The sequence below is a fragment of the Erpetoichthys calabaricus genome, chromosome 11 (genome assembly GCF_900747795.2).
Source record: "Erpetoichthys calabaricus chromosome 11, fErpCal1.3, whole genome shotgun sequence".
Taxonomy (NCBI): domain Eukaryota; kingdom Metazoa; phylum Chordata; class Cladistia; order Polypteriformes; family Polypteridae; genus Erpetoichthys; species Erpetoichthys calabaricus.
The window spans coordinates 37,361,844-37,376,968 of NC_041404.2; the positions used below are offsets into that span (position 1 = coordinate 37,361,844).

General features: G+C 38.8%; 1 protein-coding gene across 3 annotated transcripts in view; it reads right to left on the reverse strand.

The window, feature by feature from the left end:
• Window positions 1-10,172: 10,172 nt before the first annotated feature.
• Window positions 10,173-15,125, reverse strand: part of csnk1a1 (casein kinase 1, alpha 1) — a 74,658-nt gene continuing 69,705 nt past the window's right edge. For all 3 annotated transcript variants that reach the window (XM_028812950.2, XM_028812947.2, XM_028812951.2), the window contains one exon: window positions 10,173-11,814. In XM_028812950.2, coding sequence (XP_028668783.1) covers window positions 11,807-11,814 — 8 coding nt within the window. In that variant the 3' untranslated portion in view covers window positions 10,173-11,806. The remainder of the gene's footprint in view (window positions 11,815-15,125) is intronic.

Consider the following 15,125-nt stretch of genomic DNA (forward strand, 5'->3'; position numbering starts at 1 on the left):
TGGGATTCAAACCCCAAGCCACTGCATTCATTAAAGTGAATTGGACCCTTCAATGAGCCCAGCGATTACAAATTCCCTTCTTTCAGCATGGCACCTTACACTTGCTTTCCATACTCTTGGATGCATTTGAAGAGCAGAACTAAGCCAGTAGAATGGCCAGAAAACAACAGGGATCTCTGCTGGAGGAGCCGGCGTCAGACTAAGCAGTAGCACCCTGCTGGCCTGTTTGGGGCCCCGTCAATGGACACTTGCAGTGGGGGGGGGAAAAAAAAAAAAAATGGACGCCTTCCCTGTATCTTACAAGCAATCTTTGGTAACCGGACAAAACAACACTGATGCCTGCCTTGACAGCAGCATGGCAGCACAGTGGTTAGTCCTGCGGCCCCACTGACCCACCATCCTCTCTCATTGAATCCCAATCCCATACCTGCTTGTTGTCTGTGCAAAGATTACATGTCCTGTTCTGTCTGTGGTTTGGGGGGTATTGGTTTACCTTCCAAATCCGTAGCTTAACTGAGTTTTCCAAACTGGCCATGTGTTGTGTTAAAATTAGGGTCTGTGTGAGTGGGCTTGGCAATGGACTGGCTGTTCCCAAGTGTTACCCAAATACCCTCTCTGGCGCTGCACGGCCCCAAAATGGGTGAAGCAGGTTAATGTTAGATATTGTTACTCGAGACTGATTGCAAGGATCCCAACAAGGAATTTCACAGCTCAGCAGGACGGTGGTAGACACTAAGAAGTTCAGAGGACCCCCATAAAAGGCACCCTTGACCACATCCTGTAAACGTAACCCAGTGCTTACAGCCCATCTGTCGTCGCGTGCACAAAGGCTCATGAATACTGCAGATCTACTCCAATTAGCACCAGCGTGAAAAGCCAGAACATGCGCCATTCCCGTGGGATCCTTGGCCCAGTGGGGGCACTTTAATCTTTTAATAGCTAATGTCATTGCTAAACCTCTTTCTCTCATACCGCCTGCATTAATCTCTGCGCCTGTTTTAAACACATAATGATGCAAACTTCCCTCCTGTTTTGCTGTATGGGTGAGGGAGCAGCAAATCCATTTCAACGAGAAAAAGACCCCGAATCTGCACACAAGACCCTGCCACATGGCACTTTTACTTCCAGCTCCCTCCATCTTAATTCAAATGAGAGGACTTCGGTTGGTGCCATCTGCCCACTTTGTTCTGGGTTCAGGTGCCTGCTTAGCTACAGTGTCTGTGTTCCTCCCCAAATCCCGGAGATGCACATGTTGGGCTAGCTGGCACCTCTAAAGCTGCCCACTGTGCCCTGCAGTGGACTAACACGCCATAACAGGTTGCGGAGACTAACAATCCTGAACTGACATAATCGGGTCCAAAGGAGGATCACTAAAAATGCAAATGTCTGACATACAGAGCCCTCTTTTTTCTTTGATTTACTCCTCTGCTCCACAGTTTAAAAATACAAATCAAACAAGTCACACAGTGTGATTAGAGTGCACATGGCAGACTTTCATTTAAGGGGATTTGCAGATATTTCAGTCACAGCATGTAGAAGGGACAACAACTGGTGTCCATCATACAATATCTGAATATAAAGAAAGAAGGTGGTCTCAGGAATGTCCCCCAAAACATTTGACCAGTGCTCTTAGAGAAAATCGACAATTTCAGAAATGTCTGTTAATGCACCACGAGAGCAGCAACAAGCCACAGAATTAAAGGACAGACTTAATTAACGACAAGAATTGGCACCTCACTAAGCAACTGGTTGGAGTGAAATTGGTTGGAGTTTGAGGCCCTGACTTAGTTGGTCTTCTCTTGGCTCCCTCACTTCACATTTCATTTCTGTTTGGGTGCCATTTAAGGAAAGCAATGAAGCAATTCAGAGTAACAATGAAGAAATTCAAGGGAACAAATCTTAAAAAATTAAAATGAATTCACAAGAAGTTAGCAGCACAAACAGGGCGCTCAATTAAAAATGGTTAGAATGAAAACCTGCAACCACGGTGGTCCTCCAGGACCAGACTTGGCGACCCCTGCTTTACAGGATGAAGAGAGAGAAAAGAAATAAATATAAAAAACTAGGGAACACTAATTAACAAAGATTAAAAGTAAGGTCCGATGGCCAGGGAGGACAGAAAAAACAAAGATAAAACTCCAGAGTGCAGAAGGAAAAAAAAAAAAAAATCTGCAGGGGTTCCGAGGCCACAAGACCACCCAGTCCCCACTGGGCATTCTACCTAATATACATGACCTCAATCAGTCCTCATGGTTTTCAGGTTTCACGTGGAAGAACTTCTGGCCTTTACAATGTGTGGACATCACGGTGCTTTGATCAGGTGGTGGAGGCGCAGATTGCCATCACAGAAAACCGGAAAAAAGAACAGCAGAGAAAGTATGGTTAGTATGCATTGCAGAGCCATGGTAAAAATGCTAATTAAATGCATATACAGAATATCAGGGATACACTAACATGAAACTATGAGAAAGCCATGTTAAAGTAATGGGTTTTTAGCAGATTTTTAAAGTGCTCCACCGCATTAGCCTGGCGAATTTCTATCGGTAAGCTATTCCAGATTTTAGGTGCATAGCAGCAGAAGGCCGCCTCACCACTTCTTTTAAGTTTAGCTGTTGGAATTATAAGCAGACACTCATTTGAAGATCTAAGGTTACAATTTGGAGTGTAAGGTGAGAGGCATTCTGAAATATAGTATGGAGTGAGATTTACGGCTTTGTGAACCATAAGCAGTATTTTAAAGTCAATTCTAAATGGCACAGGTAACCAGTGTAGTGACATTAAAACTGGTGTGCTCGGATTTTCTTTTCCTAGTTAAGAATCTGGCAGCTGCATTCTGCACCTGTTGTAACCGACAGATGTCTTATTTTTGTAGTCCTGAGAGGAGTGTGTTATAGTAATGTAGTTGACTAAAAACAAAAGCGTAAACTAATTTGTCAGCATCTTGCAAAGTTATGAGGTCTAATTTTGCTATATTTCTTAAGTGAAAAAAAATGCTGTCAAAGTAATCTGATTAATATGCGATTTAAAATTACCTCTGTCTTAACTTTCAAGCCTAATGGATCAAGTTTATTTCTAATACCCTCATCATTACATCTGCTGATGACAGAAGAATCCTCACTATGGTAAAGAAAAAGCCCCAAACGTCTGTCCGACAGATCAGAAACAGTCTTTAGGGGGCCGGTGTGTGTGTGTTAGACACGACTATCTGCAGAAGACTTCATGGGCAGAAATACATAGGCCAGACTGCAAGATGCGAACCACTAGTTAGCTACAAAAACAGGATGGCCGGGTTACAGTTTACCTGCAGAATTCTGGAAAAAGATTGTGTACAGACAAGTCAAACATGAAACTGTAATGGCAAGAGCAAAGTGTGGGACCAAAAGGAACGGCCCAAGATCTAAAGCAGACCACCTCATCTGTTAATGTGCTGGGGGTGTTATGGCAGCCACAGGTACTGGCACACTTCTCTTCAATAATGATGGTGCTGCTGATAGCAGTCGCACAATGAATTCTGAGGTTTAGAGAAACATCTGATCTGCTCAAGGTACAGTCTATGCCTCTTAAGTCATTGAGCGGCACTTCATCCTACAACAAGATAATGAGCCAAACAGACTGCTGAGGGAAAACAGGAGTTTAAGCTAAAAATGGAAAATTCCTGAATGGCCAAACCAGCTGTCCAATTTCAATCCAAAATTAGTAGGCCTTCCATATGCTTAAAAGAAAAGTTAAGGGGACATGCAGGAGCTGAAGATGGCTGCATTAGGGGCTTGACAGAGCATCACCAGAGAAGATCCTCAGCACCTGCTGATGTCTGTGAATCGCAGACATCAAGCTGTCATTGCATTTGAGGGACATGCAACAAAGAACTAAATAAGATAATGGCTTTAATAGACCTGCCATTGCTGTGTTCAAACATTAAAGCATCTGCCAACCATGTAGATAAACTGTTGTCATTTTTGAATGGTGTGACTAAAATATATGCCAATCCCCTTAATTGGTGCACTTTATAAATCAAACAATTCAGATGTGATTCATTTAAACTGTGGAGCAGAGGTGTAAATCAAGCAAAAATGTCTTTGTCCCAAACATCATGTATATTATCAGCCATTTTATAATTTTTAGCATGTGAATATGGTGTCATGTGTACAGAGAACAGTAAATGTCTCACATGCATGTGCTAATCAACATCTTGCAACGATTACCGAGTGTAACGAACATCTCAAAATTTATTTTACTAACCTGAAAAATCTCTGAAGACGACATCCGTCACAGCCTAAGAGGAAGACATTGTATTACTCCTGCACCAACGTGGAGGAATATTTCAGACAGAAAAATAAATCTATTGTGAAAATCACCAGTAGCAGGGACATAACTTGGCACATACCTACAAGGCCCAGGATTCCACAGGTAAGCAAAGTGAAATCGGTGACAATTCACCAAACCAACAGCAAGTATTCACTCGAGCCGTCCTCTCAGCTTTGTCACGTGAGAATGGCTGCATTCATTTCACATTGCATGCAGTGTCACCAATTACCCAAAAAAAAAAAAAAAAAAGGGGGAAAAATAAATCGGTACATAAACTAAAACCTCTCTCATGACAAATTTAAATATTAATACTCACATATCATTGCAGGAGGCACGATGGCACAGTGGGAGCGCTGCTGCCTTGCAGTAAGGAAACGAGGGCTCTTCTTCAAAGGGTGCTCCCTGTGTGGAGTCTGCATGTTCTCCCCGTGTCTATGTGGGTTTCCTCCGAAACATGCAGGTTAGGTGAACTGGCAACACTAAAATGACCTGGCACCCTCTACCAGCTGGGAGAGGCACACAATAACCCTGGTCTGACTTAAGCAGGTTTGAAAATTACATATTACATTTTTATTCATTGTCACATTTCACTTGTGTATTTATTTTATCTGAAACATTCCTTCAAAATATTATAGTACTAACACAAGGGGAAATACTTGCATAGGGGCATCCATTGAGTTAGTGAGAGATTAAGCAAGCCCCCCTCCGTTGAGGTGACAGTCGGGCTCAAGGTGGGAGCTCACAAGCCTGGCTGGCTCTTTTAAACAAGCATGTGTTGCTAGAATTGCAATTCAGGCCCGTTGTGAATAACGAATTCTGTTAGTGTGAACTCTTATCACACAGATGCAAACATACATTTCTAATTAGCAACAGTCATGACAAAGTGAAAATAGATTTCCATACTTTAAAGGATAATGTATCTAAAATTTATTTATTTATTTATTTTTTTAATATAGGTCACTTGCCTCGTATGTGAGATGAAGTGATGAGGGGAAAAAATGTAATCTCCTGTTTGTATATTGCCCAGAGTTAAACATTGATAGAATGGGAGACTAGGATGAGTAAAGCTGGGCTACAGCAGACAACGGGTAAATATCCAAGAAAAAAATAAAAACCTTGCATTCCTCATATTACATAAACCATTTCAAGTCATCCAGTTGAATGCTCCCAACAGACAAAATGAGTTTTTTTTGGTAACATTGTTAACAAAAACCAGAGCAGTACACACAGAGGAAACAAGCTTTTCAAGTGAACAACCGCCTCTTCTCCTCATTGATTGGTCAAGATTCCGGTCTTCTACTCGCAAAGCCTATTCCAAATGGGAATTGTGTTCACTAATCTGATTTAAAGTTGGATTTTTGAAGATATGACGGAGTTAGGGTTAACACTTGACATGTGGATTAACGACAATAAGATCTCTCCCCCACCCCATATTTTTGGCCCAACGGTGGTCTCCATTCTACATCAAATACTCCAAAACAAACATGGGACAAACAAAAAATATTTTTGGTCGAGCATTCCTATATTATGTAACACTAGCTAGCCTGATTATACAAACCATTCTAGAATGCAGATCTCCATGACAGGCACCATATAAAGACTGGATAAACAGGAATCCGCTCAGCTTTTATTAAAACAAAAAAAAATTCACACACAGTTGAAGCTTTTGCTCTTTTTGTATTCAGAGTGCAAAGGTTTATTTTTAAACAGAAGCATAATTTAAATGCAGAGTGAAAAAGAATGCATTCTGTTTAAATGTAAAGGATTTTGGACCTTAGCCAAAAAAGTATGAAAAGGGAGGTTTTATTAGCTTAAAGCTAACAAGCCTTTGCATAAAAGCAATCTGCTAAGATGGCAAAGGAATTTTGCCTGAATTGCTGCTGGATCTCATGCGTATCTACACACGTAAAGGTAATTAATTTGGCACAACTACAGTGACACTTTTCAACAGTAACTTCCAGAAAAACAAGAACAGTGAGCTGCGCTTGAAAAATACAAGTAGGGCAAGGCAAAAACCACTCAGTCACTACTTCACTTGAAATGTTTTAAACAGAATGGAAGCAGCAGATGGTAGACAATGACATAGAGGTGGACAGGGGGAAAGGGGACCAAAGTCACAAGTCAGGGTGAAGCACTTTTAATCCCAGTGTTTCCTATGAAACTCAGAAGGCACCTGATCTTGACTTTGTTAAGAGAAGTCTTAAAATTTACAGTATAGTACTCAAGTAGATGGCATGAGAACGTCTTTTGTACATTGGCCTTTTCAGGATCAGTAACACGAGGGATAAGCGAGACCAACCCCAATACTAATGTACCTACCCGGTAAGAGGGCATTACACCAAAGCATTTCACTTATCATAAAGAACTGCTGCTGAAAGTAACCCACTATCAAATATGAAAGTATAAACATTTGTGTATAAACAGACTATAGATTGAACATTACCTGCCTCTTATGGGAGTCTATTGAAACATCCTCTGTCTTGGCCAGTTACACCTCTAAGACTTGACAACTACATCAGGCCCAGCAGTAAGCTGATCAGTTTCTTCTTTTTTCTAAAACCATCACACCACCAAGATACAAACCCCGTCACTGCCACACAAGAGCTCACTTGATGCCTTACTGAAGGCTAAACTTACTTGTTTCAGCCACTGGTTTACAGCTGACCTCCTATAGCGCATCAACATACAAGTGCCATACCTTTAGAAGTAAAAATGGGACCCCCCCCAAAAAAAAAAAAAGATAGTCCTTATTGATCTGGTCTCAATTCCAAGCACAGCACCAAGTGGGTAGCTCAGGTTACACAAAGCAAAGCATTAGAAATGATGGCAGCTTCTGAAAGGACGGCAAACAATCCCCGGCCTAGTGAATACCCTCGCTTGTTTAAAATAAATATGGTATCTTTACAGTAAACACTATCAAAAAGTTTATTATATTGTGATAAAGGATTTACACAAGTCTGTTTAATGATTTCAGTCTTCTTTGTCAAGTAAATTATTTAAAGTTGTTTTTTATAACACTGCACAGTGCTGCTCCCACTTCAAGAACATCCTACCCCAAGCTGTTAACACACTTGACAAAAGTCTGCAGCAGCACATACAGTAGAACGGCCATTACTTCTCCAGCCTTTAAAAATGAACTCAACGATTAACAGAAGAGCAAACACATTAAGCAATAGCAAGACATCCCTCCATCTTCCTAACCTGCTGGCCTGGCAGCTGGAGCCTACCCCACCCAGCATTATTAAAATCCATTTCTCCTATAGAAATACATAATTGAGCATTCCTTCCAAATGGTCTTCATATGGTATGTTTTAACCCATCTAAATTTTGGTAACTTAGTTGCAGTTCCTTTTTATGCAACTAAGGAGGCAGGTCTTTATTAATGAAAATCCATTTGTCCACTAGAACTGTGTAACTATGCATGGCTTTCTAATGATACAAGAGAATTTTTTTTGGTATCCTAGATTCTAGTAACTCAAGTTTCAGTTCCTTTAATTTACCTAAAGTGGCAGGTGCTATTTAAACATGAAATCAATTTCATTGCGGACTTTGGAAACTTCAAATTTCATGTACTTTATCTTTCCCCGACACTTCAGAGACATACATGCTACTCAACTGGTGACTTTACATGGGCCAGGCCAGGCCCCCCATTGATAGATCCATGCATCTGAAACTACAATAATGGACTCTGTGAACCCAGAACCTTGTGCTATAAAACACGTGGATATGCTCATTTAAAAAGTTTAAACCTTGAAAGTATTTGCAATGGGAAAGGACACTTCATTTCAAAATGCACCTAAGTGACTACATTAGTTAAATTTAGTTGTCAATTTGAGATGAAGCTTGTGTGCACACTAATCTGCAATAAAGAACAAAACTACAGTAAAATCAGGAGTACATGCATGCATGTATTCAGATCCCCAGGAGATAATTATTATGGTCATGGTAAGGTGGTGCTCAAGGAAACACCTTATGGGGTGTGGCATGGAAATGCTGCAGTTTTACTCACACAATCCTTAAAAACCATTTACACCTCCAACAACAAGAATGGAAAACCTGGAATATCTAATTGTTTGAATATCAACACTAACCCCTACAGAAATGTTCCCCCGATACATTATTAGAGTAACAGGGATTCTGAATTTAGAGAGGTTGAAGGCAACTCAGTACTTGCACATGTACCTGCAATTTAAACCAGTAATATCAATATTTAAAGGAGTTCCAGTAAAGGGCTTTGTAAAACGTAAACCTTACAGAGAAATCAAAGTTCCGTGTAATGTTGCTTTTGATGAGGTTATGGTTTTGTACCAATAAAATTGAGATAAAGCATGGAACCAGATGTTTCATTAAAATTCTATATACATATCAATTTGCAAAAGTATTCTGACCCATTAACTCAAGTCTTTATTTTAAACAGGAAAAGGCTTTGATAAAATTGGCTATTTGACATTAGATACAAAAAAAAAAAAAAACACACCTTGGTTAAGCCATCATTTAGCACAATATCAGCTAAGTGTTTAGGTGATTGTATATCTGTTTTGCATAATAAAAACTGGCCAAGATTTTCCGACTCAGATTTGGTCCAGGTAATTAAAACTTCTAAGACAGGACTGCTACAATACCTTGACAACATTATGGCCTGTGATAGGTCTCCACATTCAGTGCTTGCCAAACAACTTAATCTTGGTTTCATCCAACCATATTTTCCACAAACTAAAGTTGGCAAAGTCCAGAAATCATGTCCTTAAGATTAGATGTGTCCTCTGCAAAAAGCTCTTCATAACTGCTGTCTTCTCTGTGAGGCACTGAACTGTTAAGACTTAACTTGTCTGTGTCTCTCAGATTCCCCTCGGAGGAAGTGTTACCTAAATGTGGGGTCTTGACAAGGCAGTTGCAAAAGGTATGATAATTTCATCTTTGATCACTAACCCTAAAGTACAGAAAGGGAGACCACTTTAAAGGAGTTCCTTTTCTAAGGTTGTTTTATAAAAAAAAAAAAAAACATTCGTTAGTCTTCATTTCCATACCTTTCCTTCAAACATACTGGCATTTTCTTTGTTCCAGACTGAGTCATGACGGTGCAAGAACAGATACCCATCATACAATTCAATTATATCCTGGCAAGGATAATTTCTTTCACATGACAAGGAGAACAGGGCAGAATACTTAACAGATTTTAAGATGTGAATTTTTGTTGTATATCTCCTCTTGAATATGCATATTTTACAATAAAGATATGGAATGGAACAATGTGTAACAATTGAAAACTTGGTGTGTGAATAGTTTTGGAAAACACTGTACACACTTCAAGTCAATCTATTTCAGCACTTTCATTTTTTAAAAATCTTTAAATTGATTAATCCTATAATTTGGATTCATCCAATCTGCAATATACGTTTTCAGCATCATCAATGTGAAGGTTATACTTTGTAAATGTTTGCATTTACTGAAATGAGACAAAACCACCTTAAATATACTGTGCTAAATATAAAGCAAATGCATGCTGCTTTCAGAAATCAAGACATACTTAAGCTTGATCAGAAAATCCTCTGCTCATACTATTTCTGGGTAAGGTAAGCAATCTCTCATTCTGCAGCATGCACTGCAAAAATGTTTAAATGGCTTTTTACATTTTAATGGAAGCAAATGCTGAAACAAAATTACGTTTATTTGTACTGTTTTGAGAACCATTTTAATGAAAAGCATCTTTCTAATTTCAGTTCGCTTAAAATATATACATTTCTCTGACCGGAACAAGGTTAATCCAATATATCTCAATATATAGACCTTGCTTAAACAATATTTTGGCATTTACAAATGTCACCAAAACAGTCAAAGGTTAATTACACAGAAGACGGGGACGACAGTACTGCCAAGTAATTTTTAATTTATTCTGACATGCTAAAAGGGAATAAATTACAGTTATAGTATGTCCAGCAAATAAAATAGACTCAGCTGGGTCAGAGAAGGAATAATAGGGAAGCCAGTCAAGTCAGCCCACAAGGTGCTGGTCTCAACTAATTGTGGCTAAAGCCTATATGACACAAGGCAAATTAACTTCTTTCATCATGTGATAATTTTTCAAAGAAAATAAAAAAGCATTCAAACCACTTTCTTGAAGATTTAAAAAAAAAAAAAAAAAAAAAAATCAAACTTGCACCACCATTGCAAACAGTAGCTTCAAATTTCTCTGCCAAAAGAGACAGTCCTGAAGATACGTTTGTAAGGATCTGTTTCATTGCAGAAGAACCAACATAAAAACACCCAATTCCCCAAGAGGAAAAAATACAAAATAAACAATATTTAATAAAAAAAACACAATTTTCTGTAAATCTAAAAGCACACCTGTAAAGAAATGACTTAAGTAAATTGTTTTGGATATTTACTGTGAAATAAAAAAACAAAAAAAAAACAAACAAAAAAAAAACACAAAAACAGAATGGAAGGGAAGATATTTCTCTTTACATTTCCATACAACGTGGTAATCACAGCAGTAAAATTGGTCTATTTTTGCTTAACAGAAAGGGTAGTTTGTTTACTTCACTCAATTAACATGTAAACAAATCATGTTAACAATGGTCAAGGGGGAGAACTCCAGATTATGGATTTATACAATTACATCGTCTAAGCAATTTACTTACAGGTTCAGTCAGGAATACCTAATCTGTCATGAATATGCTTTTCTTTAAATCTGTATACCAAGTACAATATAGTTAATGCAGCGATCTAAGAGAAATCTAGTAGTCACTAGCACAAGTCAGCAGGCAGAGTCTTATTTACCACTTCTGAAAAAAAATTTTAAAAAGCGTCCCAACATTTGCTAACTAATAAATCCATTAACTGACGATGCAAACCTTACTTGAATTGAACACTTTTTTACTCATTCCAAATGGAAAGCTAAATAGGAGATTCTGTTATGTAAAATAAAACGGTGCTTCCAAAATCTTCCCTCCTCCCCAACTGTAAGGATGACTGATATACAATTCGGAAAACATGCCCCGCTGTCCATCAGGAATAGCTCAGTGTGGGGCACTTCTGAGGAGATGGGTGGTGTTATGGATAGGGTGGCATCCAAGCAGTTCAATCCAGAAACAGGAAATCAAGGAAAATTGGCATATGCACAATTACCTTCTCTGTGAGCCCACCATTTGTACAGTTCTCCATTTGAAGAGCTGCTAAGGAAACTGGAAATGTCTTTAGATTTAGGACACGGCAAAAGGCTACAGCTTCAAGGCTCCATAACTGCCAGCTTTTTCTTTGTGTACACTGTATATAATATGTACATAGCTATATATAGATACACACCAGGAATATCTATATATACTGATTACATATATAATATGAAACAAAAGTCTTGTGTTTTCATTTTTTACTACAGCAAAAAAATGGTTGCCCACATCGCCTGGCAATTTCTTGTGATACAATCCTAGATTCCGGGGAGTAATCAGAAGGCAAATCTTGCTATGACCATTCTGCACTGCTTATCATGTGGTCTTAATGCTCAGAAACCTGAAAAAAATAGAAAAGAAAATGGTTAACACACAATTGAGCCTTGGTAAGAGGTTTCCTACAAACCAAAAAGAATATTTACTACTGACACATCCGATGAGACAGGCAAAATTAAAATCATTTATACAACAAGGCAGAGAGAAGCACTAGTGTGATTGTATGAATGTGTGATTTTCTGAATTTTAAAATGTATGGGTTAGTAATTCTAAGTTAAAGGCATGCAGAACTTTAATCAAGTCTGCAGTGTGTACCTACTAGGGGTACCAACAACATTGCAATTTCAGCAAGTATAAATTAACATTTTAAAAGTGCTTTTCAACTATCATTATACTGATTCTGCAGCCTGTATTACAAATGCACTTCTGACTTGCCATGGCTACAGTTGCAGCCCTGTTCCCATCTATTTCCAGCTGTTAATATGGCAACTTCAGTAGCCTCTGAGCCTTAACTAGCACACTTGACTGACAGAAAAGAGCAGCCGGAAAACCAAGAGATAACGTGCAAAATTGTACAAAAGATTTGCTGTTGCACAAAACCAATACAAGGGACAAACAATCAGTTTAGTTCAACATTTAAAGGTAGTAATGGTCATCTAATGGGTTAACCAGCTCTGGAAGTCAAACATAAAAAGTTGAGGCATCTTCTAACTAAAAATTACAGAAACATTAATAAGTATAAACCTGTCGCATTTAAAGTAGGAATGTAAAGTTCAAATAATTGTTTAAAAATTTAGTCAAGTTATATTTAATGCATTAATACAAGTGTCTACAATTATTTTTTAACTGTGGGCTAGAGTTCCTCAGTGCTGTTCATTCAGGGGCATGAGTCTAACACTGGGGCTCCTTTGTTCCCACAATTTTTGAACTGTTGCTGTCAAGTGTGCGGACATAGCACATACAACTTTAAAATTATATTTCACCATATTTATATAATGTAAGGCACTATATCCTTTTAGTGCTCAACTGCATAAACCATGGCACAACCCCTGTGTGCTTATAAACTTCCAGCTCTCCTTCAGAACATGTACAGTCATATCCACACACATTTGGATAGTGACAATTTTAATAATTTTGGCTCTGTACACCACCACAGTGCATTTGAAAGTAAGCAATCATCATGTGATTGAAGTGTAGACTTTCAGCTTTAGGTTTACCAAAAATGTAAGCCGTTTAATCCATTTCCCGGGCCTCAACAATATATGGACATCTGACTGCCAAGCTGTTCTGTAGCCTGGTGGGAGCACTTCCTTCATTATTTCATTAACTATTAAACAAGGGCTGGAATTGATTCCAAGTGTGAAATTTACATCTGGAAGCGGTCACTGTGAGCGCTCAATATGAGGTCCAAAGAACTGCCCATGAAAATAAAAACAGGCAATCATTAGGGCAGAGAAAACAAAATAACCCTTCAGAGAGATAGCAGAAGCAAAAGGAGTAGTCAAACCAACCATTTGGTACATTCTTAAGAAGGAACACACTGGAGAACTAGGCAACACTGGAAGGTCTCGAAAAAAACAACACAACTGTAATGGATGATTACAGAATTCTGTCAATGGTCAAGAACACCTACACAACTTTTAGCCAAACCAAGAACACTCTCTGCGAGGTAAACCTACCTATTGCCAGTCTACAATCAAGAGAAGACTTCATGGAAGTAAAGACAGAGGGTTTAACCCATGGTGCAAACAAAGGGTAAACCTCAAACACAAGGACAGATTAGACTGACAGAAAACCTTTAAAAGCCTGTCCAGTTGTGGAACAATTTTCTTGGACAAAGGAAACTAAGAAATATATACCAGAATGTAAGAGAAAAGAGAATGGAGAAGAGAAAAATGTCTCATGATCCAATGAATACCACCTCTGTGAAAGATTGGAGGCAGTTTTGCAGCATGACCATGCATTGCTGCAAATGGGAGTCACTAATGTTTATTGATGAGAAGACTGCTGCGAAAAGTAGCAGAATGAATTCTAAAACGTACAGGGCTATATAGTATCTGCTCACATTCAGCTACATGCTGCAAAACTGATAGGACACTTTACAGTTCAGACAGACAACGAGCCAAAACATACTGTGACGGCAACCAAAGTGCTTTTCAAGGCAAAGAAGAGGAAGATTCTTCAATGGCCAAGTCAATCAACTGACCTCAGCCCAATTGGAATTGCATTTCACTTGCTGAAAACACAACTGATGGCAGAAAGTCCATTGAAATGTTATTATTCAAAGTTATTGTCTGTTTTTACCTGCATTTTTATTACTCTTTAATATTGTTTTTGGTATCAGTATGCTGCTGCTGGAGTATGTGAATTTCCCCTTGGGATTAATAAAGTATCTATCTGAAAAAGCAGCAATTGAAGACAGCTGCAGTAAAGGCCTGGCAAAGCATCACTAGAGTAGAAAACCAGCATTTGGAGATGGCTTGGGTTACAGACTACAGGCAGTCATTGACTATAAAGGATTTTCAACCAAATATTGAAAGTCATCATTATGATCGTTAGTCCCATACATTGTCAGGGGCTCAAAAGTAATTGGACAAACTAAGCAAAAATGTCTTTAATAAACTGTTCATACAATATTTGTTAGACTCCCTGAATTAAAGGTAAAAGTTTATACTACAATCACATCTTGCTTGTTTAGTTTCAAATCCATGGTGGAGGTGTATAGAGCCAAAATTTTGAAAATTGTGTCATTTGTGCCACTTATCCAAATGACTATATTTAGGACATCAGAGCTCATTTGCAGCCCAACAAAGGCACGCCTCAGACATGTTGACTTTCAAAAAATTTGGAAGTCAAAAAAGTTGATTTAAAAAAATGCAATACATTTATACAGACCCTTTAAGTGCGTTAGTGGTCTGTGTGTGTTACAGTGGCACTCTAGCCAATGTTTTTTTTTTTTTTTTTTTTTTAAAAAGTTTCAGTGTGGTGCCGAGGTGTCACAAAATGCAAGGCTGCACTCGGATCCCAATCTGGGTGGTTTGTCGTGTGGTGGGTGCAGCATCATACTACAATCAGTGCATGCCCCCAACCTCCCTCTCTCATATCGTTATACTTGACTTGTTCTTCATTATTAGGATGCAGGTTGTGTTTGTCACATATCTACAGGTATAACAAGGATCAGCTGATTATGTATGGCATAAATACACAACTCTTACTATACAGTACGCTGACATGGAATGCAATTACATACCACAGCTTCCAAACTGCTACACCCAGGATCACATGGCAGACACCATCTCAATGGTTCTTGAGGATGCCCTGTGATACTAGGGGCTTAGAGGACTATATAACAACTGTCAGCAGAGTGAGCACTGT